Here is a 24,552-nt window from a genome sequence, read left to right on the forward strand (position 1 = left end):
AAAGCAGTGGGAGCAACTTGGGACCTCCTACCAGCTTTCTCATTGATTTTACTTGTGGAAAGCTGGCAGGGAAACTCACAAATGGTGTGCAGCAGCCATCATAACTGTAAATCAGTTGCCAAAGGCCCAAATTGCAATCAGATTGCAAACCCATGAAAACTTTGGTCGTTGAATGAAGGTCATAACCCAAGGATTACCTAGCAGTGATGATGTTACCTAGTTTGGGTAATGAAACATCTGCAAGAAAATAACCAAGCTCAGAGAGCACCAAGGACCACTTATTTCTACCCTGAGCTACAAATATTCTTGTTTATTGATACCAATCGTTACCTTTATAGAGCTCATCTTAACATATGCAAGTAGATCTATAACAAGTACCGTATGTTTATGCCAATGAAAATTAACATTTTTCACAGATTTAACAACTATAATTAAAGACTAATTATAGTGTTTAAACAAAACACACATTACAGGACACTGTTCCCAATGAGTGCAATATTTTATTGATAGTGACCTAACAACCAAGTTAATAAGACTCTTGAGAGCCCACTTATTTTATAATCAAGAACTTAAATCAAAATAAATCCAATATTTGCAAATAAACAAAATACTATAGTAATTTGTAAATCATCCCTTTGTTGTACAAAATAATTGTATTGCACTTATTCTATTCTAGTTATCTTCAGCAGGGCTAAAGTGCTATAATCAGTGTTGACAGCAGATTGGCATCATGTCCTAAATGATATTGCAGTTCTTTACACCAAAATAAGATATGAAGCAGCAAAACATTTAGGGTTCATTTTTTTTCCATATACTCAAGTATAATTTAAGCAACATTCTAATATATTAGAATTCCGGAATGTGTAAGGCCTGTTTTACATAAATGCAGGGAATCCCCTGCATTTAGTTAATACTTAAATCATTCCTACAATTCAAAAAAGAAAAGTGTTCAAATAAAAAATATGTAGAATATGTAACTCACTTTTATGCACATTTACTTGAAACCATATCCCACTGTACTAGATAGGCCCTCAAAGCAAAGCACTTAAAGGAGTTTAATAAGTTCTTTAGGATATTTTCTTTCTGAAGGAAGCTTCTGTAAAAAAAAAAGTATAAAATCTAACTTTCTAAATTTGGTTTATAAACTGAGAATAATGTTGGAAGAGATATGAACAGAAGCAGGACAAACAGTATCTCTCAAGCTACTGTCTATGCAATATTCTCAATTTTTAGAGCAAGACAATTTGTATCTAAGGTGGTACTCTTATGATTCAAAAAGGAAACTATACCTGGTAGCTGAGTAACAGGTTGATTTCATATATTTTCAGGGGCTTATTTCCACCCTGCAACACTGGAATAGTCTAGTTGATAGATGTAAAACAAGCCTATTAAGTCTGCAGATAATCTTCCTGAATGGAGAGGAATCAGACCTGGTTTAAATCCCCTGATTTTTGTAAAAGGTTTGAGTGGACTTGCCTAAATAATTTTGCAACTGTCAAAAACTAAAATTGCTATTCACAATTTCTGCTGTTGAGCTTCCTTGAGCTTAAATAAGTGATTTTCCATTTTGGGATCTTCAAGATTTTGAACTAAAAAAGAAGAAAAAATAATTAAAACTGGAATAATTAAGTCGTTATCTCTTTTTTACTCATATTACTCTTATCTGGGGATCATCATTCACTTTCCACATTGTGGAAAACTTTGTAAAGCCTTTCTTCCAGACACGATTTGCAAGTTCATTAATTAAAAGTGAGACAAATTATAATGCAAACTTTGTTATGTCAGAACATGGAAATTACAAAAAATTACCATGGAAGCTATTTTGCTGGTTAACAAGAGCAGCCTGTTTATCTGTTTCAGATTCTGCCTCATTTGTATCTAAGTTGTAATCAGCCTCTTTGTTATCCTGGCCCATTCTTTTGATTTCAAGTTCACCTGTGAAAACAAGCCAAACAATAAATTCATGCATGCAACTTCATGCAAGTAGAAAAGCTGTCTTCTGATTTTATTGCAAATAAATTTTTTACTGGACAATAATACATATTAAGAAAATTGCTAATAATGTAATTAATCATATGTATCATGAAATCATAAATCATGTTTGGATTTCCATATTATGCTTAACTATGGCTTGCCAAATGATTATAATAGATGGATTTCCATCACACTTAAGCCAGAATCAAACATACAAACAGTTTGATCAAGCAGAATGAAACCACGTGGTCTGGTTTTACTTCAGATCATGTTAACAAATCAAATTACACAATTTACATTCAGTGCCAGGTATAACAACATACAATTCTATAAACATTAAATCAATTATTCCACTTTCTCAAATACTGCAACCCTGATACAAACAAAGAAAGCAATCTATATACTAACCATTTTTATTAGTTTCCTGGTCATCCTGCTGCAAGTCATCATTTAAGAGATCCTCTCGTTCAATTTCTTCAACTTCGTTTGCTTTTTTGACATTTTGGTGGCCTATAAGTTCTGAGAATTTGCTAGTCTGCTTTTCTACTGAAGCTTCTCCAAGTGCATTTCTAATTTGCTCATGGTGACTCAGTTCTGGTTCTGGTTCAGGAGGAAGTGCTTTATGATCTCTGCTAGAAATAGAAGGTACTTGTGGATGGCCTTGATTGAGAAAAACCTCCTCTTTCCTGGACTCTTCATTAGAAACGTCACTAGTTCCTTACATAAACAGAAGAATCATTTTTAGAGCTGATTTAAATAATTCAAAATTTAATATGAACTTTTTTCCCTATCTTTGAATCACAGAATGGGATGTTCAGAGCAAGAAAATCTAAAATTCTTCCAGTTCTTGGGAGCTTTAAACTTAAAAAAAAAAAGAGCTAATGAGGCAAAATATTCAACTTGCAGCTCCAATTTTGGAGATCACTATAAGTTTCTATATAAGCTTCCAATATAAAAGATGTATGTTGCTCAGGGTTGAACTGGGGAGTCCTTGGTGTCCTCTGAGATTGAATGTTTGCTTGCAGACATTTCATTGCCTGACTGGATAACACTATCAATGCTAGGGTCTGTGGGGGTTTGCTCATTTATATATACAGTCCTTGGGTTACAACCAAAATGGAGCCTGTCCATTACGGTTAGAATTTGGGAGGGCCACTAAGTGAATCACTTCATTTAATGACTACTCCATTCCTGCTCCCCACCCAATGCATTTGTTAACCGAACACATAGGTCATTAAGTGGAGCATGGGCTGGCCTTGGGTGGGGGAGACCCTGGGGGTTCATCATTGGCTTGGTGGCACTAAAGAAAACCACAAGGAATTCTTTTTCTCTGTATCGCTAGCCATACCTCTACCAGTGTTAGCCTTGGAGACCTAAGGCTAGCTTTAATAAGGAAAGGAAAACTGAGAGTTCGTCTGCATTATTTTTTGCTCAGAAAAAAAGGCCACTGTGGGATTGTGCCACGTGGCCTAGCAACAGAGCAGCCTATCCTCCTTCCCTGCCCGACCTCCCGACCTCTGGAGATCTTTGAAAGGTGAGCAATTGGTGACAGGATGGGGAGAAGTATGTGGAATTGGTGGAGTGGCAAAACAGGTCCAGTGCCTGGAGGGACCGACCTGGAGGAGCAGAAAGGTGGGGGGGGGGGGGAATAGGCAAAGGGGCACACTGCAATGTCTCTGCAGTTGATCATAACAGTGAACAACCACAGAATATTACAGTGAGTGTAACTTCCAGGACTGGGTCATAAGTACCTTTTGGGAGGTCCTTTGTAACTTCAAATGGTCACTGAGTGACCAGTTGTAAGTCAAAGACCACTTGTACAGTACTTCACCCTGCCAGTGTTGGGGGGGTGTGAAATTTTCTCCTTGGTAATTCCTTGATCAGGATATTGTTTTCTACTTGGTTGATTATTTCAAGATTTTGAAAATTCTCCCTCTCCCAAATCATGTCCCATACGACGCTCCTAAAAAGGTTCAAACCAGGAGTAGAAGTGGGGAAATTAAGGTGTAGAACTCTATTGGGGAATCTTATCTGGAAGAAGCTTTATATCTGAAAGTTGCCATTTGTCCAAAAGATTATGAGGGGGGTTTTCCTGAACTACTTTGACTGTGAATTGAAAGGGAAGCAGTCTTCTTAGGTTCACCCTTCTTTGAGGTATGACCTCTAGTAGTGCATATATACACATGTGAGCAATATGCAAAATTCAGCAACCAAGTGGAACAAGAGAGCTCTATAATATGCTCCAGCTCATACTCTTCTGACAGCTGTTTGGCATGTTCCAGAAATAAATTCTACAGATTGGAAATGTTTCAAAGTGTCCTGGATATGGCATTCATATTCACATTCACTTAAATATCTAAATGACTTATTCAACTGCATGAATTGAAAAAGGCCATGGCCGTAAAACAAAATTTATGAGCTATTTACTGATTTAAGCAGTTATGATGTGACAATGATTCACCATTATTGAAGCAAAATAGATCATAGGACTCAGACCTCAGCTTCACATTCACATGAAATCCTAATGACAAAATCAAAATGATATCATTGTTAACTGCTATATTTTTACCTTTTTCTCTAAGATGATTCAATTCTTCTTTGTTTAGTACAGACATTGGTCTTGAAACTAATTTCACAGACTCAGATATATTTTTTTCTTGAAGTTCATTTTCCTGGTTTGTCAGATCATGATGATCAATCTCTGCCTGTCCAAAAGTCTGCATCTGTATATTGGCCTTTTTGAAAAGAGAAAATAAATACAACATTTTTCTGCTCTGTTTTGTTTTGTATTGAAAAACATTGCAAAGTAATCTGTCCCCAAATTTTATCCTGTAGAATTTTGGAACTATAATTCTTTCTGATTACCCTTCCTGGGAGGTATAGTTTAATACAGCTGAAGGACATAAGGGTAGGAAAGCGGATGTAGAATTCTCTAGCAGAATATAGTGCTGGGTTAGTACGTAGTTCAATTACCTGCCCAGTTGTGTGAATATATTCAGAATATATTTAAGAGCATACCTCATCACTAAACTACATTTCTAAGTCCAAACTGTACATATGCAGAATTCTTAGGGGACCATAATAAGAAAAAAGGGAGATCAATATGATAAAAACTAAGAGGAAATTTCAAGTGGTGGAAAGTATATAAATGCTGGAAGTATGCATGTAGAAATCCCTTAATGTTTAAAATTATTTTTCTATAATGACGTTCTAGAACAGCATGTCTAGAACACACAGTGCTTTTTTTGTAAGAAAAAAGGTGCCAGAACTCACATCTTGTTAATCTTTTATTAAAATATATATATATTCAGTTCTTAGCAGGACTGGTGGTTGAGAAGTAATTAGTAATTTTTTTCATTTTTAAATTTGGGGTCACACTTTTACACTAAAAATTAAAAAAAGATTTTCAATTCATCAACGATTTTTTAAAATAAAAAAAATTATTTACTTTTCGCACGTAGTCAATCACTGTACACACACCCACATACATCAGTTGTGTAACAAAACAACGGTCACCGTCCACAGTAAGCACTCAGCGCACGACCACACAACCAATCACAAGCTGAGCAGTGCCACAAGCCGAGTAGCACCATCACAACCAACGTGGATGAAGTACGCATCCTTTTCTCTCCAACATAGCTGCTTCTATGTAATTTTAAATTGGTACTTGATTGTTTTGTTTTAATTGTACAGTATCATTCACTGCCACTGGTTTTTTGGTCTTCTTATCCAGCTTTTAGAGTCCAGCCTATCATTCCAGTTGTTTCTCTAATAATGTATTAATTGTCTTGGTAGTACTTCCACCACTGAATTTGGAATTTAATTTTTCACTCTCATCTGACAAGGCTTTAATTTCTCTGCCCTGGATAGACTTTTGCAGGGTTTTTTAGTTCTACTTTTCTGAATATTTTATTTTATATTATAAATCAACATTGATTCACTAGCCTTGGTTGTTTCAGATTTTGGATGTTGCTCTTTCCAGAATTGGTGCTCTCTTTTCAGATATCCTCTTCTCATTGGATTGGATTTGTAATTCAAATCAGTCTTTGTTTTCAGGTTTTTTTTATTTGTGATGGGCACACAACTTTCCTTCTGCTGGAAAGTTGCCCAGCCAAAAGTCCTGAGTGCTATAGCTACTTGTCATCAGGTGTCCAAGAACACTAATATTTAGCACGTCACCTTGTTGACCTAGGCCAGGAGTCCCCAACCCCCGGTCCATGGATCGGTACTGGGCCACAGCATGCCAACAACCGGGCCGCACAAACAAGCAAAGCCCTATCCATGGGATACAGGCAGCACACAAAACCACACACTCTCCGGTCCATGGAAAAACCTCTGCCCACAGAACCGGTCCCTGGTGCCCAAAAGGTTGGGGACCTCTGACCTAGGCGACAACTGATCCAATAACTTACTTTTCTGTAAGTTACGTCTCACCATACTGTTTGGCTCCTCTGATGAGACCTTACCCTCCAGTTTGGTTGAACCTCTGACATAGCTCTCTTCTTCCTCAAAGCAAGCAAACCCTACAACCACATCAAGATAGTACTTCAGGGTCAGATTATAAGAGAGGGGACCCGTAACACACCTTGCCCTGAAAGGCCATAACTGACCTACAACATACAACTGCACAGACTCCCCTGGCCACAACTGCCACCTTTTCCTTGAATAGAAGTCACGAGTCTAGGAGAACCCAAGATTACACACCAGGTCTATATGAGACAGTATGACTCCATCCACGAACAAAGATGGCAATTATTATGGACCAAATAACTCCAAACCCAGAGCCACACCATCTTGCCCGGGGAGTTGGGATTTATTGGGTTCAACTCTAGTATATTGTTCTGAAAAATGAGTGTATTCAGTTTATATAAAACTATAAGTTATCTATAAAAAGCGTTACAATCATACTTGGTTTTTCCCTGATATATCTTTTTTCTTTTCTTGCTGTATCTTGCTATCTTCTGGTGATGCTTTTAGTTTTTCTTCACATTGTACCTTCAGTTCCTCCATCTTAATAAGACACTTTGACCTTGAAGCAAAGAACAAAATATAGAACAAACAATATACATAATCTATAATCCACTAACCAACATGTTATGGTTACTCTTTGGTAGGAAATGGGGAGACTCAGTTCAAATTACTACCCAGCCAAGAAGCTTATTGAGTGACTTTTGGCCAATCACTATCTTCTGCGATTCAGTGCTATTTACATTAGTTTTGTTGTGACAATAAAATTGAAAGTGGAAGAGTGGGAGGGAACAGTGCATACAGTACTGCCTTGAATTCATTAAAGGAAGGTAAACATCATAAAAAAATAATCTGGACATAGCCTGCCAATCATTTATTGTAGTTTAAAGGCTTCTTGTCAATGTTGGGAAACACCCAGGCAGGCAGGGAGGAGGCCCCGCAGAAGATCCAGGACAGACAACTCTCCCCATCCCAAGCTCCATAAAGCCTTATTTAACTGTTCCCAAAGGCTGGCAGTCTGAGGAGATTCCTATATAATAGGCAGAATACAATAAAGTAGACATCTTGAACTCTATATATGTTGATCTGTGGCTTATCCACAGATTATTATCCTATTCTTGCAGCCTTGGAAAGATCAGAAACCAAAGATTTACTGAGCCCCCTTTCGGCTAATTTAGATAGCTGCGGAACACATGAAGCCTACTTTACATGAGAAAGGGATTTTTTTTCCAACCCCTCTTTGACTTCTCTCTTCCTTCTTTTGCACTCACCTTTCTAATGGTACGAATATAGCTAAGATCAACCAAATTGACTTTCATTTTAACTGCAAATCATGCATATTTCTTGCATGTTTGATTCATAGCCACATAAAATATATTACTTCAAATACCAGAATTCACGAATCAGTTAAGTAACACATTTAGATGTAGTGATCCATAGTGCAAGTATAGCTTCCTTCTGAAACTCCATGACTTCAGTAGGACTTGCTTCCATATATGCATATTATTCATATTCAGGCTTAATGAAAATTTGATTTGTACTCATTTTGAATATAAAAACAACTGATTAATGCAAACTTACATGTCAAATGAATATTTTCTCTGCAGGTTAGTCTGATTATTCTGAAAGCTGTTGACATCTAATTGAAGCTTTTCACATTTGCTCTGCAATTTTTTCAAATTCTCTGCAGCAACATTTTTATTTTTAAAAAAAGAGAAAAAAAACATAAAAAGGCATGAAAGAGCAAAGATTTTTTTTCTCACTAAGAGACTTGTCCATAATAATTAGATTAAATAAAGCCTATTTTGCTCAGGCTACCAGACCTATGCTGAATAATCCTATTTATCTAAAAGAAAGGTCCACTTTATTTCCATATGTTTCAGACTGCAGTCTTAAAAGTACAATTGCATGATTATCTTCCAGCTTTCTCCTGAATTAGTTTTTATCTCCCTCCTTCCTTCTTTTTTTTCTTTTTACACAAGAAAAATGGATATTGGAACAGAATCCTTCATATGCATTTTAAAAAATATGAAAAATATATCCCCAGCATTACTCACACTTCTGCAGACGCCTTTAAATATATAATATTGTCTGCTTCTATCCTGAAAACCAGTAAAGACTCAGTATTTCCAATTACTTCCAGTTTTTGTTTATCATTTAAGCTTCTAATATTGTAACATTTATGACTTAAGTGCTTGAATCAGTATTGTTTAGTAGGTTGATATTTTAGTTTTCTGGACACAAATGTTTAACTATACACTGCTCCACATGCTTTCTCAGGAAGCCATGGTGACAAGACACATGTAAATGACATGAATTATACAATGTGCATGAACTATGTTATATAATGATATTTGCATGAGGTCAGAATGCATGAGACATTACTTGCTTCCTTGTATCCCCTGCTGATATCTATTTGGAATCATATCAATATATCACAAATTCTTTGTATTTTAAGTAATAAACAAAGAAATATATGGTCCTTCAAGAGTAGCCTTGAAATTTTTTCTTCAAGCATTGTATTTCAAGTTCCTTTCTTCAGCCAATTATAATAATAATATCAGCAACAATAACTGGAGAAGGTAACAAAATACAAAGACCTACAAATAGAAATAGAATGACTGTGGCAAAGGCAAGCAAGGGTAGTACCAATAGTAATAGGCGCCTTGGGTGCAATCCCAAAACAACTGGAGCACCATTTGAACACCATTGGCATTGACAAATTCGCCATTAGTCAATTGCAAAAGGCAGCCTTACTAAGAATTGCTTCCATCCTGCGACGATATCTATAATACCATCAAACATCCACATCTGCCTATCTCAGGTCCTTGGTAAGGACTCGATAGGTAGACAAAAATGCCAAATCTAGTCTGAACATCTGGCTTACTGTGCGATAACAACAACAACAACAACAACAACAACAACAACAACAACAACAATAATAATAATAATAATAATAATAATAATAATAATAATAATGTTGGAAGGGACCTTGGAGGTCTTCTAGTCCAACCCCCTGCTCAGGCAGGAAACCCTATACAATTTCAGACAAATAATTTCAGACAAATTATATATCAGGTTAACATTCTGAACCTATATTCTCTGGTGTCTTTTTTATTGTTACAAAATGAAAAAAATGTATCAGTAAATACAGAAAAAAAGTTGCAATGATGATACTTTACTAAGATTTACCTTGAAGATTCTGGATCAGTTGATCATTTATTGTGATGTTATTTAATAATGTTTCCTACAATAAAGAAAAAGGGGAAGTTTCATGGTTGAAAAATATTAGATCGAGCCTTAAATTATATTTCGAGTAAATGAGTCAGTGTGACAAATCACATAATTAATTTAACAGAACTATTTTGAAATAGTTTCCTCTGCCTGTATTTAAGTCTAGATTTTATCTCAAGCCTTCAACATTTACTTTCTATATTCTCCTATTATTATATAAATGCTAACTAATCCTTGGAAAGTGGCATTTGTTTCTTTTTGCAACTGAAATAGATTAAAAAGAACAAAGATATGTACTTCAGAAGTCTATATTGGAATATTACCAAAATCTTGATTTGATTTTGAAGAAAATCAAAACTGTATTTTCTCATCATTTAATTCTCAATTCACCTCAAATAACAACTAATTAAAATTAATTCCACCACCAGTATTTTATTCTTCCACATTGTAAAATATCTTGAATCGTTTTCTAATTACATTATTCATTTACACATTATCTACATTATTCACTTAGAATTGCCAGCTCTGAAGATTATATCAGAAATAAGATGTGACACAAACTCAACATTATTAGACCTGAACAAATTTAACTCAGGCAAGGGGAGAAAAATAATCAAATTCAAAATATGTATTGCATTATCTGCTTTTTAATATTCCCTAATTTTTAATAAATCTTTGTTCATGTAAAAAAAGAAAAGACATACAGCTAGTGTTTAGTTATCATATAAAGCAAACCTGTCAATAGCTGTCTGCAATTCTTGGCCTAGCTGGCAAGCAGATGGTACAGAACTGTTTCCTGGAAATGTTCTGAGTAAAATCTGTGTAAAATTGTCTAGGAATGTTTAGGAATTGTTTAGGAATGGATAAACTTTCTTCAAGTAACACACGTGTGTTTGTAAGGGGATTATGTCACGGTTAGCATTAATTGTGGGCTGTATTGGATTTCTAGGCAAATTCAGAAGAGGACTTCAGATACAGAAACAGCATGTTGATAATTTTATATTTTTATTTTAAAAATACAGAGCATGGCTTCATCTATACAGGGAGAGAGACTTGTGAAAAATGAATAAACACTATCTGAAAACTGAAAATTACATAAGCATTCCAGCCTATGTTAAAGACAAGGCAGATTTGCCAATAGCTATAATTCAAAGCCACCTGATTTCTGAAAGAAACTAAGTTATGCCTATCTGATATACTCTGTATTTAAGGTTAGTTTGATTAACATTATGATAAAAGCAGCAGCAATGTTTTGTTGATTTCAAGGAAATGAAAAGAATGCTCTGCGGGTAAAGATCATGGCTAGGGAGACTCTGCACAAACGTTGGCTGGGCCACCAGTTGTAGACCTTCCTCAAGTAAAAGCTCTATAATTCATGTTCTGTCCCAATTATGATTGACTACTAGAATTTTGCATAGGGCATTTTGCACAAAGTTGCCCTTGAAGGCTACCTGGAAGCAGCAACTGATGCAAAATACAGCAATTCCTAACCATTCAACACCAGTTTTGTCGCACTGCGCTGGTTTCTGATAGGCTTCCATGTACAATTCGAAGTGCTGATTACTATCTATAAAATCCTTCACAGCTTAATGCCAGGATTCATTCAGGATCATTTCCTTCTGATAGAACCAATTTCCCAGGCAATACATTCAGAGTTTGAGGATGCTATGCATTTTCCTATATGAATTAATGCTCTTTGGTAATGGCTCTATCCCTTCGCAATTCCTTTCATCAACTATTAGTTTCATTGTTTTGATGTAAATTCTATGAACTGTTGGGAGTTTTACTGGAGTGGAAATGATTATAAGAATGGTGAATTACTGCTTTTTAGAGTATTCCAGTTTTCCTGTGTTTGCAATGGATTAGTGCTTATAAATTTAATTAACAAAGAGGAAGAGGGCAAATACTGTAGTTAAACAAGTTGTTATTGTTGAAACTGTTAATCTAATTGGTTGGTAAATTCAACATGGCTATCAGACTCACATTCTCTGCAACACAAAAAACAGATTTTATGTTAGAATTCTGAATTCCCACACTATTTTCACAATTTTTTCAGAAGTTATCCCAAGAAACTGTTATGTTAATTTTTATCAACAAAGCCCTTTCCTTTATGCAGGAACAGACAATACTAATTGAACATTTATATAAAGTCCCAAAAATGAAAAGAAAAAAACTTCTACCTTTTCATCTCTGTGTATTTTGTTGATATTTTCTATCTGGAAATCATGCATAGACTGGATTTTGTCAATCTGTTCCCTCTGTTTTGTTAGTTCTTCTTGAAATTCATTCTTTTTCATTTCTACAGCACCTCTTTCTGCAGCTGCCCTGCGCATTCTGCCTTCTAGTTCCATTAAATGATTCTAAGAGGAAAAGATTTAAAAAATTATCCACATATACATTTCCATGTTTTTCCTTTCTGTGTCTTCAAAACAAATCCAAAATTGAATTTATTTCTCTATATGCACACATAGAGTATTACTATGAAATGCCTATGAATTCTTTAACTCACTAGCTGAATGGGAATCACAAAATTTGAAAACATGGACAGGGAAAGGATGGTGAGAAAAATATTGTTTGTAGTTTTGAATCCTCAGGATAGTAATTGGGAGGAAATACATTATTTGGCTCAGAGCACAAAACATACCTGCTACTAGCAGAAACTGATGGAGAGAAGGTAAGGGGCCAGTCTTTTCTCTTGTTGCATTAATAGACTCGCTGCATTTTCTATAGAGTTACCAAGTCTAGTAAAGGAGTGTCTTAAAAGCTGTATAACTAGTTCTGCAATATTTTCCCAACTTTCATTTTTCATCAGGGGCAAGGTGAAGATATTTGTAGGGGGAAAAAATTCGGCCTCTATTTCTTCTTGTTTGAAAAGAATGATTAATAAGCTTTTTGATAGGAACAGGGCTAACTTTCTATGTACCCAATACACACCTCTTACAGCTAAGAATAATTGCACAACTTTATTTTAATACAGCTACACATTTACCAGACTATTAAAAATGCACCATGTACATGGGTCATATACTCCAGCCATAATCCAATGACTTTTTTTTTCTGCAGTTCAAATGCTATTCAGGTCTGCCTGAATGTTTATAATTAGGATTGGGAGACTATTACGATGAAATGTGATCTAGTGCAGGGCTTTTCAACCAGTGGTATGGGTACCACCTGTGGTACAATGACCTGGCAGGTGGTACGCGACCATCCTAGAAAAGTGGTAGTGGGGGAGGGGAATGAGCTGAACCGGTGGCAGCACCGCACAAGCCTGAGCGAGAGATGGCTGGAGCTGCAGGGCTGTCAGGGCTCAGCGGAAGCGCCAGGATCAGGGCCGATTTCCAGCTGATCAGCGCTTCTTCGGGGATGTCAGGGCTCAGTGGAAGCGCCAGGATCAGCAGCAGGCTCCAGCTGGAGCTCGGCGCTGATCCTGGCGCTTCTGATGAGCCCAGAAGAAGTGCCGATCAGCTGGAATGTTGCAGCATCTCCAGGGTCTTGTAATTTATATTCAGATGCTTGGCAACTGATTCATATTTATGACGGTCACAGTGTCCCAGGGTCATGTGAAGTGACCAAAACCTGCTGCAACCACCCAGCAGACGGGGGGAATAAAAACCAAACACCCCCCCACCCCACCCCTGTTGCCAATCCTCAACAATGAAAACCTTGGACAGGAGGAAGAGCGCCGCCGGGTGGGCAGGCAGGTGTCTTGCTCGGCTGTGGCTTGGGGGGCACTTTTTTCAGTGCCATTGTAACTTCGAACAGTCACTAAGCGAACTGTTATAAGCCAAGGACTACCTGTACTTTATCACTTTTTTCCTTTTTTTTTGTCATCAAGTTTTTGACACCTTGCTAGGCGACTGGTGGTACTCGGATGTTGCCATATCCTAAAAGTGGTACAATGGGTGAAACGGTTGAAAATCCCTGATCTAGTGCAATCTGTGTGAAAAAGATACTGGTATAATGATGCTTCAGAAGGATAAAGAGGTCCAGAAAGATGCTTCCATGGAACATAGGTGGATCTGTGCAGTCTAAGAGGCAAAATAGGTCAAGGATTGGGGGTAGCAGAAACCATGAGATAGCAGAACCAAGAACATTACAATTAATTCCACCCACTGAGTTAAAATAAGAAAGCCACTGGCCTGTTTGCATATACACATCACATATAATGTGGAGGCAGAGTAAATTGAAAATGGTCTTTTCAGTTATATAAAATTAGTCTAAAGTTATGCCACACAGTTTTTTCAGGCAGTAGCCAGTATTGTGCAATGTTATAGGTGCCAGTAAATGATGAGAATCTCATGAAACATTAAATGTCAACAGAGAGATATTTTCTGTCTCATGAGATTTGGAAAAAATGGTGGAGGTCAATCAGTGCTGTCTAGTGACATCTTTGATACCACAATGCTCAAGAGCACCACCCTACTAATCCCTGGTACAAAATTACCTTATTTCCTAGTTGAACAGGATGCAATCTTTTACCCGGTGCTTTTCTTCTTCCTTATTTGCTTATTTGCCAACTTCAAAATGTTTGTTAGATATAATTACTCCACAGTGCATTGTAATGTTGAGATAAAAACCAATATTTTAAAATATTAAAGCATACACACTGATTCATTCATTTTGAAAAACCAACAAAAGAGCAATACCTGCAAATCAACACTACGGGAACTTGCTATCCAGTAATTAAATCCCAGAACAATTATACAAGCCACAAGTGCTGCTACTAAAAGAGGTGGTGATTTTATCCCACGACGACTGTTTCCTAGCCCGACCATCTTAAAGTTACAGTGTTCTGTTGGTTTAAAAAGAGAAATATTTATATTTACCTTTGCTGATTAATGAACATTTCCAAGCAATCAAAAAACTTGCCAGTAACAGTATCTGCTCAGAATTAGCACGTATATATATATATATATCTCCATGGGGAAAAATATAGAAACATATAAAAGCACAATAATCAGGATTCAGTGTTTTATGACACATTTTAACTGCAGCAACATAGAATTTAATCATAATATTGCAAAGCAAACAGAGTCAGAAAGTGGAGCTTTCTGTAATAAATATGTTTGTCCAGAATACCATCACAGAAAAGAAAAAATAAAAGAATTCCATTTGCTCTTGTATAAATTGCAATGCAGGAGTACGTGGAGAAGGATTTCAATTTCTCCAAACCACAAATTCATTTGGATTAGAGGATTTTGGAATATCTGCCCAGAAGAAGCGCCGATGATAATGCACTATGTTATGCTCAAAGTCCTTTCTGAGGGGTCCTGGATGTTCTCTGAGCTTCCTTGTTTTCTTGTAGAGGTTTCATTACCCAAACAAGGTAACATCATTAGTGCTAGCAAGGGGTGTGGGTTTTTTGTCAATTTATATTCTAATGGTTTGCCTTGTAAATGTTGGTGGAGGTGATCTTAGAGATTCTTTGGTTGGACTGCTTACTGGTGGCTTCTTTGACAGTTTTTCTCAACCTCAAGCACTTTTCTCAAGTCCTTTCTCAACCTAGGGAATGTGAGAAATGAGAAATATTTGGTTGGTTCTCAAAGTACCCTTAAAAACTTGGCTTTGCTGTTATATGGTGTCCTATTGTCCTCCAGTTGCTACTCCATACCCTTTGACTAAGTAGATGTCTGGCCTTTTAATAACCCAGGCTAAGAAGGAACCAACCAAAAGGTCCCAGTTTGAGCTCTGTATAGGATTTGATATTATGAGATTTACTCTTCCCGATAACAAAACTGGGAGCCATGTTTCAAACTTCATTAGCTGCATTGTAAAGCTATGTAACATATCTGCATATAATGTAGTTCTATAATGTTCTCCTACCCCAATACCTGGTCTTAGGGAACATTATGCTTAATGCCAAAAAAAGTGAGACTTGGCAATTACTCACACATTGAATTAACATCTGCCAAGTTTTAATCTGATTTTTATGTTCTTCCACTATAAGATTTATATATTTGTTTGACATTAACCAGGGCCACCTGGTGTGTTATTATAATCTTTTATTTATAATCTAAGCAACCCCTTGAATAGCAATGACAATAGCACTTAGACTTAAATACCACTTCACAGTGAATTAAAGCCAACTCTAAGCCATTTACAGAGTCAATATATCACCCCCACAATCTGGGTCCTCATTTTACCAACCTCGGAGGGATGGAAGGTTGAGTCAACCTTGAACCTGTGAGGATCGAACCCCTGGCAGTCAGCAGAATTAGCCTGTAATACTGCATTCTAACCACTGCGCCACCACGGCTCCTTGCCTTTTTGTTTTCAGGCACTCATGTTAAAACAACATAATCAATATAGGGCCTGTATTAACTTATTTATGTTTTTCCCAGATCAGATTTCAGTAGTGTCATCAGCTGTTCCAATATTCTAAGTGGGACTCAGAGGTGATTCAACTCTTATCATTCCTCTGGACACATACTCCAGTACAATAGTTCTTTAACTGGGGATAATTCAATTGGTCTGGCTAATGTTTTACTGAATGACTTGGGAAATGGTTGTAGTGAGTCATATTACAGGAAGTCAGCCAATAGTCAACAGTGGGCTTTCTACCATTCCTCCAAAGGTACATTCAGCCAGATAGTTCCAGGCAAGTAAGTTATTTAATATGCACAAGTCCAAAGCAGAACAAATTATTTGATGCAGAGACCAGCCAAGTTACATCAGATTCTTTGTAGCTCTTGGTAATATTTCTTCCTCAGAGCTCTGCTGAGCTTCTCAAAAGGGCCCTCGTTAAGCTCCATCCTAGCATTTAGATTCTTCTGAAACTAATAAAACTGAGGGTCCTGGATGGGCTTCAGTGCAGAAGACTACATTAACTGATGCTCTTGCAGAGGGCTCTGATCTGTACCTGCATTCTAAGCCAAGAGCATAAATATTAATATTAAACATAATTTCCATCTCTTTGAAATATAGCAAGAAAGTTACTTCCAAGTGTTCCAAGAGTAGAAAGGATAACAATTTTATTCCAATCCTGTGGTAGTCAGAAGTGCTATTCTGTCTTTAAGGTGCCCACATGCCTTGATCTGAAATGCTTTGCATCAGTTGATGTGATAAATAACCAAGTCCACATTAGTTCATATTAGAGTCCATTTCTTGCAAAAGAAAAGAACTCTATAGTTGGACAGATGCTTGAAAAACTGTTGATCTTTAAAACAGAAAAGCCATCCTGCTGTATTTTATGAAATGGATGAGATTCTGCATGATTTATTTAAAAACAAAATAATAGAGTTATAAGGGTCCTTGGAGGTCTTCTAATCCAACCCCTGTTCAGGCAGGAAACCCTATACCATTTCAGACAAATGGTTGTCCAATCTCTTCTTAAAAACTTCCAGTGTTGGAGCATTCACAACTTCTGGAGGCAAGATGTACACTGATTAATTGTTCTAACTGTCAGGAAATTTCTGCTTAGTTCTAGGCTGCTTCTCTCCCTGATTGGTTTCCATCCATTGCTTCTTGTTTTCTAATTAGTTAGCACTTTCTTCAATGGGATTAGAAGATTCCTTTGAAGTTAGGTTCTTTCTTGTGAGAAAGGAATGTATGTTTTGTATCCCTTTTGTCAAGAGAAGATTCTTAGTTACACTGTGATTTGCAGGAGTTTGTGCTCAGGATGGATATCAGGAGTTTATTACACCAAGATGAGATACAATGCTTGAAATGGAATTATCTCCTACTCATGAACCTCTATCCTTTCTCTTCCAAAGAAAAGAGATTTTGTCAAGAATGACAATGTCATATTGTAAATTGGGAATAAACCAAATTATCTTGGTATTTCCTGACAATACTCTATAAAGGTTTTTATGTGTGAGAGAGCTCTTTATCTTTATCAATGCAACACCTGAAATTATACAACCCAAAGTATGGATACAGTACATAGATGACATCTTTATCATAATAAAAAAGAACCAACTAGAGAACACACATGAAACCACCAACATCTTCAAAGGAATAAAATTCACAAGCTAAGAAAAAAATAACAACACACTATCCTTCTTCCTGGATATCCTCATCAGCAGAGGCAGTGATGGCAAATTCGAAAGATGGGTCTTCATAAAACTACCCACACCAACCAACTGTTCCACTACCAAAGTAACAATCCAACCTCTCACAAGAGAAGCTGTGTAAAAATGTTATTTAGAGGAACACAAACACACCGCAGCAACCCTGAACAACAGAAAAAGGAAATAGATCATGTATACAACACCTTCCAACAAAATGAATACCCACACAACTTTATCAAAAAGTGCCTGACCACTCAACCCAATACAGCACAACCAACACAAGCTGTGATAAGGATAATATTGCTATACATCAAAAACATATCAGAAACCACCAATAGACTATTAGACTATTACAACAATATGGCATCACTGTAGCACACACACTGACTAAAACCCTCCAAAACCTCCTAAGTAAACCAAAAAACCTAGCAGTCCAGAAAAAAACTCTGGAATCATCTATAACATATAATGTAACAACTAAAACAGCCACTATGTAGGACAAACAGGAAGAAGACTAAGAGAGTGCATCCATGAACACCAGCTAGTAGTCAAAAGACATGATGAAAACTCCTTTCACAACACATGGACAGACTTAACCATAGTTTCAATTGGGAAACTGTGAACATCCTAGACCAGCAGTTCTCAACCTATGAGTCGCAACCCCATTTGGGGTCGATCAACCATTTCACGGGGGTCGCCAAGCAAGGCTGTCCGCCATTTTTTTTGTCCGCCATTTTTTCCCCTTTTCCGGTGGGTGCCTTACCTCCCTTGGGCTGGGCCAGCTGGTGGTCGGCCTGCTCCGTCTCTGCCGCTTGCCAGCTATGCCTCGGCCGGCGCAGGGGGCGGAACTATGCATGCGTGGCGCTCCCGGGCAGGGAAAGTCCTCGACTTACGACCGGTTGGGTAGTCCTCGACTTACGACCGGTTTAGTCCTCGACTTACAACGATTTAGTCCTCGACTTACGACCGGTTGGGGGTCACGGCATTAAAAAGGTTGAGAACCACTGTCCTAGACCAAACCAAGTCCAAAAACCCAAGAGAATTCCTAGGAGCCGTGGCACTCAGACAAATCAGCCATCAATGGGCACATAGAGATATGCAGCATCTATATACCATTAAAAAGAGACAATAAAAAAGCCAAAAAGGAAACAAAAGACCAAAACACCCAGATGAGCCGACATTAACACCAAGATCAACACTAAACCAACAGTCAGGAAGCAAACAATATCCCAATCAAGAAAATACTAACTCAGACCAACAAGCTAACCGTAAACAATAGCCCAATCAAGCAACTACCAAGACCTCTCCCATCAACACCGATAGTGCAAACTACTAGTATATAATATGAGAGCAAACCCCCTTCTCTACTAGCACTGATGATGTTACCTAGTTCAGTAATAAAACATCTCCAAGAAAACAACCAAGGTCATAGAGCAACAAGGGCCCCTCAGTTCAATTCTGAGCTACAAATATTCTCTTCTCTTGGTATAACTATAACTATGTAGCAGCCAATGCATTTATAAATAAAATATTCTATACATACAAGCCATATCTGTCTTTTTCTTTTTGCTAATCTATCAATAATATTACTTACAATATTAATATTATTATTAAGACAAGTGTAAAAATTAAGACCTAAGTTAAAAATTCTAAAAAACTGGCAGAACCAAACATTGTGTTAACATTAAAGTATTTCACAAAATATACATACAACCATGATAAATTAACACAAAGTCAATAATTTATATACTTGAATTAGAAAGTAAATACAGGTCAAAGTTTGCATTGTGACATCATCACAAATGTGTCAACACATTTTTTTTCATCACAGGAACACTTATGCATATACTACTACAATTCTTGTGTCTTCCACCTTTAAATGAGTGAAATGATGCATCACACATTCACATTTCCAAATATCTCCCTGGATTCTTAAGAACTTTTCCAGTACATTAGAAGCTCTGCCATTGTTGAAGGCATTGATGAATTTGGTAAGGAAATATCTCTGAAACAATAACCAAAGGGGTCATGGATTGTATAGATCAGTGGTTCTCAACCTTTTTAATGCCGCGACCCCCAACCGGTCGTAAGTCGAGGACTAAACCGGTCGTAAGTCGAGGACTACCCAACCGGTCGTAAGTCGAGGACTTTCCCTGCCCGGGAGCGCCATGCTTGCGTGGTTCCACCCCCTGCGCCGGCTGAGGCGTAGCTGGCAAGCGGCAGAGACGGAGCAGGCCAACCACGAGCTGGCCCAGCTCAAGGGAGGTAAGGCACCCGCCGGAAATGGGGGAAAAATGGCGGACAGCCTTGTTTGGCGACCCCCGTGAAATGGTCGATCGACCCCAAATGGGGTCACGACCCATAGGTTGAGAACCGCTGGTATAGATGATCTTAAAATCTTCATACTGGGGATACAACCAAGAACATATGCATCTTAACATACATTTTTCAAGAGCTTCATTTACAATTCTGTTTATATTAATCTCAAATGCAGTAACAATAGGAAAAGACTAAACATATGATTTTATATTCCAGTTTCTCAGTTGGATCTACAACAGCCCAGCATTTGTCACCAACTTTCATAAACAATTCTCCAAAGGAAACTGTAGGAAATCACGTATTGCTTGTTTCACCCAGAGCTTCAGGCATTTTTCTCCTATTGAGAGGCCTACATGGCCTGACACTTCAAAGGCCTTTGAAGGCTTTCATGATTTCAGGAAAGAAGGCCTGGTGTGACAGGAAGCTGCGTCAGATAGGTCATATGGACCTCTCAAATGCAGGAGGAAAATGCCAGAAGATAAGCAGCATCCTCGGAACCACTGAGTGAGGGGCGGCAATTGTGCAGATCCCCGGGCTCACGTGTATTGAAGAATGGTGCAAGGTGTCATTTCTGAGTGGAAGCAGCAGTGCTAGGGCTGACATTGAGGCCTGGGGTGGTGGAAACTGGCTGAGATTGTTGAAGGCCCCGGGCCTCTATTTTAGGTCCAGGTCCAGAATTGCAACCAGGTGTTGTTTTCCCTGCTGATACCAGGAAAAAATAGGCAATGAGAGTTGCAGCATCCCCAGCAGCTATAAGTGTGGCCACCCAAGTTTTTATCATGTGACTGCAAGGACGCTGAACAGTTTATAACTTTCCTTCATTCAGCAGCATAATTTCAAATAGTTGCTAAATGAGTGGTCCTTAAATAAAGATTACCTAGACTGTCACAGGATGTAAGCTATTCCAAGAAAAGCTTCCTTATGCAACTGATTGATCACAATTTTGTCAATGCCAGTGGTGCTCCAGATGTTTTAGATTAGAATTATGCCCAAGGTACTTATTATTATTGGCACTTCCTTTGCTTTCTTTTGCCACAATCATTCTAGTTCTATTTGCACATCTTTGTGTTTTGTAATTTTCTGTGGTTCTTTCTCTTCTCTTCTACTGTCTATACGTATTGCAGCATCCACTATAAAGATACTTTTTTTCTTTCTTATCAAAAGTTTTAAGTCTGGAGTGTTATGTGGCAGATGCTTCTCTGTTAGAATTCTAAAGTCCCAGAGCACTTTAGCTTCTTTGTTTTCTATTACTTTGTACATTTTGTGGTTCCACCAATTCTTGTTTGTAATAAAATGGTATTTCTTGAAGATATTCCAATACACTATTCTTGCTACTGTGTCCTGATGTTGTTTGTAATCAGTCTGTGGAATCTTCCTGCATCACTAAATAAGTGGTCCACTGTTTCTACAACTTCTTTGCAAAGATAGCATTTGCTATCTGTTACTGTCTTCTTAATTCTGGCTTTATATGCATTTGTTCTTAATGCCTAGTTTTGTGCTGCCAAAATTGGGCTCTCTGTCTCTTTCTTCAACTTCCCTCTTAGACATTGTTACCCCTTTTCCTGCTAGAATTGCACAGGTATTAGATGCCTTGATAGTATTTGTTCACTGAATTTGAAGATTTTCTTCACTCTCATGATGTATTCACTTCTAGCCTTCTTCTTGACTTCAGTGTGCTAGATGTTTTCAGCTTGAGGGATGGTCAGGTATTGTAGTGGCCTTCATCCAGATTCTTGAGTTATTTTCATAGGGTATCTTCATTCCTTCAGTTTTCACAATTTTACCTCTGTTGATGGCGAGGATGTCCTTTTGTCCAGCCCAAAATTCACTATAATGTCTTGGCTTATACATACAGAGAGCTCTGAGCAACGATTCCGTTTCAGATGGTGTTTTCCCATACACATTCAGATCATCTATATAAAGGGGGTAGGACAGTCTGGCAGATATTTTTCATGTTGATAGCTGTGACCTTACTTCTTTATTGTTATGAATCATATGTTCTCTCTAGTTCAATATATGGACTTCCCTTGGAGATTCCAGCTGTTCATCAGAAGCTTTTGGAGGTGATATTAAAATCCAACCTTTTTTCAGACTTTTTTTCATAGATTCCCCTTTCCCTTTTTTTTAAAAAAAAGGGACCAAACTTTTTATCACTCCAATAAAAGAAGGATCATCAGACTCTTCATGTCACTAGTGCCATGCCTAACTGGTAGTTGTGGATTTTGTCCAAGAGGAGCAAATGTGTACTGGATATATTATGTGTTCAAGAATGAATACTGGGAATGTTATGTATTCTGCTGACATAGAAACCTATCTTTATAACATGTATATGTCAACCATATTATATAAAATTCTTATAGTAAGCCCACCAATTCTTTTGAAAGTGATTTCTAATTAGAACTTGATGAATCATATTAAAATGCTTTGTGTCATCAATTCCTCTTAGATTTCAGTGCTCATCAAGAATTAATCATGAAAATAATCCATAAACTGCATTACACTTCACTACAATGATTTATACAAATTGTAATTCTTTTAAATAATATTTAGGTTTGCAAACAAATTGGTACATTTTACCAACTTTTATGATAATGCTCAAACCCAAATAGAAATATTGAAATATATATTTAAAATACTTGTACTTCAGTTATATATGTATAGTCAATTTTTTGGCTCAAGTTTTTATCACAGGTTTATTTTTTAATTAACTCAAGTTTTTGCCTTAAGATTTTTAGCTTGTTCAGTATAAACACACATCCTAATTCATTTTATTAGTTCATGTGACTAATTGTTAAATCTTTGCAAGTTTTTTTAAAAAAATAAAATGAATACAGTTGAATTTTCCTATTGGCAAAGTATTATATGATTCAGTTGATAAATTAAAAGTTCAACTTTTGTGCAGAACAGTTACCCCCATATTGAATATTGCATTCACAGTGTAATTCCCTGAGAGTAAATCAAATGTATCACAAATCTATTTGATGAAGCACTCATTTTTAACAACTAGTAATCTACAATATTTTTAATATCTTCATTAGCCCAAAAACATATAAGAATAACTTTCATAACAATGCAGATCATCAAACAAAGCAATTTTTTTGAATTAAGATAACATCTTTTTTATCAAATTGCTTTCACCAGTCTATTCAAACTCAAATTACTTTAAGCTTATATGGGTCTGGATTAACGGGCAGCAAATATTTCAAACCTAAACAAACGCTCACCAAAATTAAGACGGATTATTCTGATTTGTGGGAAGGAGTTTGGGTGTTCAATGTAAGTAGCATCAGACTGTTTCAACATAACTTCCAGAGCATTATCATCAGCATTATCATCAGCATTGATCTCTTTCCATATTAACCAGAGCAGAGCATGTTTAATTTCCTAACCATCACAAGTTACTGTACATTTCTTCCAACCAGTCAAAAAAAAAAAAAAAATCCACCCTCAAGTTAAGTTTCGGCTTACTTATTCAAGGCAAGTATCTGAGCCAAATTATCTTAAGCCATCATGTTGCTCAGTATTGATTTCAACTTCCCTGCTTTGAACAGATTTCAAAGCAGAGTATAGGAGAAAATCCGCAAAGGTACTTTTCCTATCACTCATTATTGCAAAAAAATAAATTAAAAAAAATCAAAAATACTCCTGTATAGGTCAAAGCCCAGACCTGGAGGGAAAAGCTGCAGATAGGTAAAGCAAGAAGACTAAATAACCACCTTACTCTTCTGCGGGTGCTTTTTCGAAATAAGGGCAAGAAGGTGGCCCCGCTTAATTCTGACCCCCGTGAAGAATTGCAACCAGACAGATTTTTTTTTCCTTCCGCAGCACTTTGTCCTCCAAGGACTCACCCAACCCCGATGCCTTCATCCAAAGGGAAATAAAGAGCATTCCCTCAGGAGCAAGCGGCCAAAAGGACAGACCGACCAGCGCTCAAAAAGGGCAGAGAGAGGAGGAACAGGGATGAATGGACGGCGAGACTTCAGAGGGCAATACCAAGAAGCTGGAGGGGGGGGGAAACGGGGGAGCACAGAAAGACGCGGCGTCCGGGGGGGGCAGACAAGGGGACCGGGTACAACGAGAATCGCTTACCTTCCACGCCTCCCTTCCTCCAGCTCCGAGGCCCTCCTTGCTCTTAGGCAGGTTGGCCGGTCACCCTTCCCTCTCCGTGGGGCGAAGGCCAGGAGGAAGTAGCCCTGGCTTTCGTCTCCCGGCGGGCGCCTTTCAAACCCTCCCCGCCCTCTCGCACTAGGAGCGGCGGGGAGTGACTCTCGCCGAGGAGTAGCGAGCGGAGCTGTGGCTGCTGTGGGCAGCCGAGCTCAAGACAACCAGAAAGAGGAGCTAGAGGCGCTGGCGCCTGTTGATGGCGCCCACGACGTCCTCCGTGACGCCCGTCTCGTCCTTCACGTCCGCTCCCTCGACGACGACGACAGCGGCGGCGGCGGCCCGGCGGTGGGGTCCGCCCTCGAGGAAGAGAGCGGCGCGGCTCTTCCTCTTCGCCCGTCTTCGAGGACCCGCCCTCTTCGGAGCCGGGGTGGACGAGCGTCGCCGC

At 37.9% G+C, this 24,552-nt stretch overlaps 1 protein-coding gene across 1 annotated transcript; it reads right to left on the minus strand.

The window, feature by feature from the left end:
* Nucleotides 1-480: 480 nt before the first annotated feature.
* On the minus strand, nucleotides 481-24,341 carry GOLM1 (golgi membrane protein 1). Its single transcript, XM_015818524.1, has 10 exons — nucleotides 24,093-24,341; nucleotides 14,322-14,467; nucleotides 11,856-12,035; nucleotides 9,634-9,688; nucleotides 8,023-8,125; nucleotides 6,883-7,003; nucleotides 4,544-4,709; nucleotides 2,383-2,691; nucleotides 1,810-1,935; nucleotides 481-1,589 (listed from the first exon to the last, which is right to left on the minus strand). Exons 2-10 carry the CDS (start codon nucleotides 14,448-14,450, stop codon nucleotides 1,516-1,518), a joined length of 1,263 nt encoding a protein of 420 aa, XP_015674010.1. The 5' UTR covers nucleotides 14,451-14,467; nucleotides 24,093-24,341; the 3' UTR covers nucleotides 481-1,515.
* Nucleotides 24,342-24,552: the final 211 nt, after the last annotated feature.

Source organism: Protobothrops mucrosquamatus, unplaced genomic scaffold, assembly GCF_001527695.2.
Source record: "Protobothrops mucrosquamatus isolate PMUCROS unplaced genomic scaffold, P.Mucros_1.0 scaffold758, whole genome shotgun sequence".
Classification (NCBI taxonomy): domain Eukaryota; kingdom Metazoa; phylum Chordata; class Lepidosauria; order Squamata; family Viperidae; genus Protobothrops; species Protobothrops mucrosquamatus.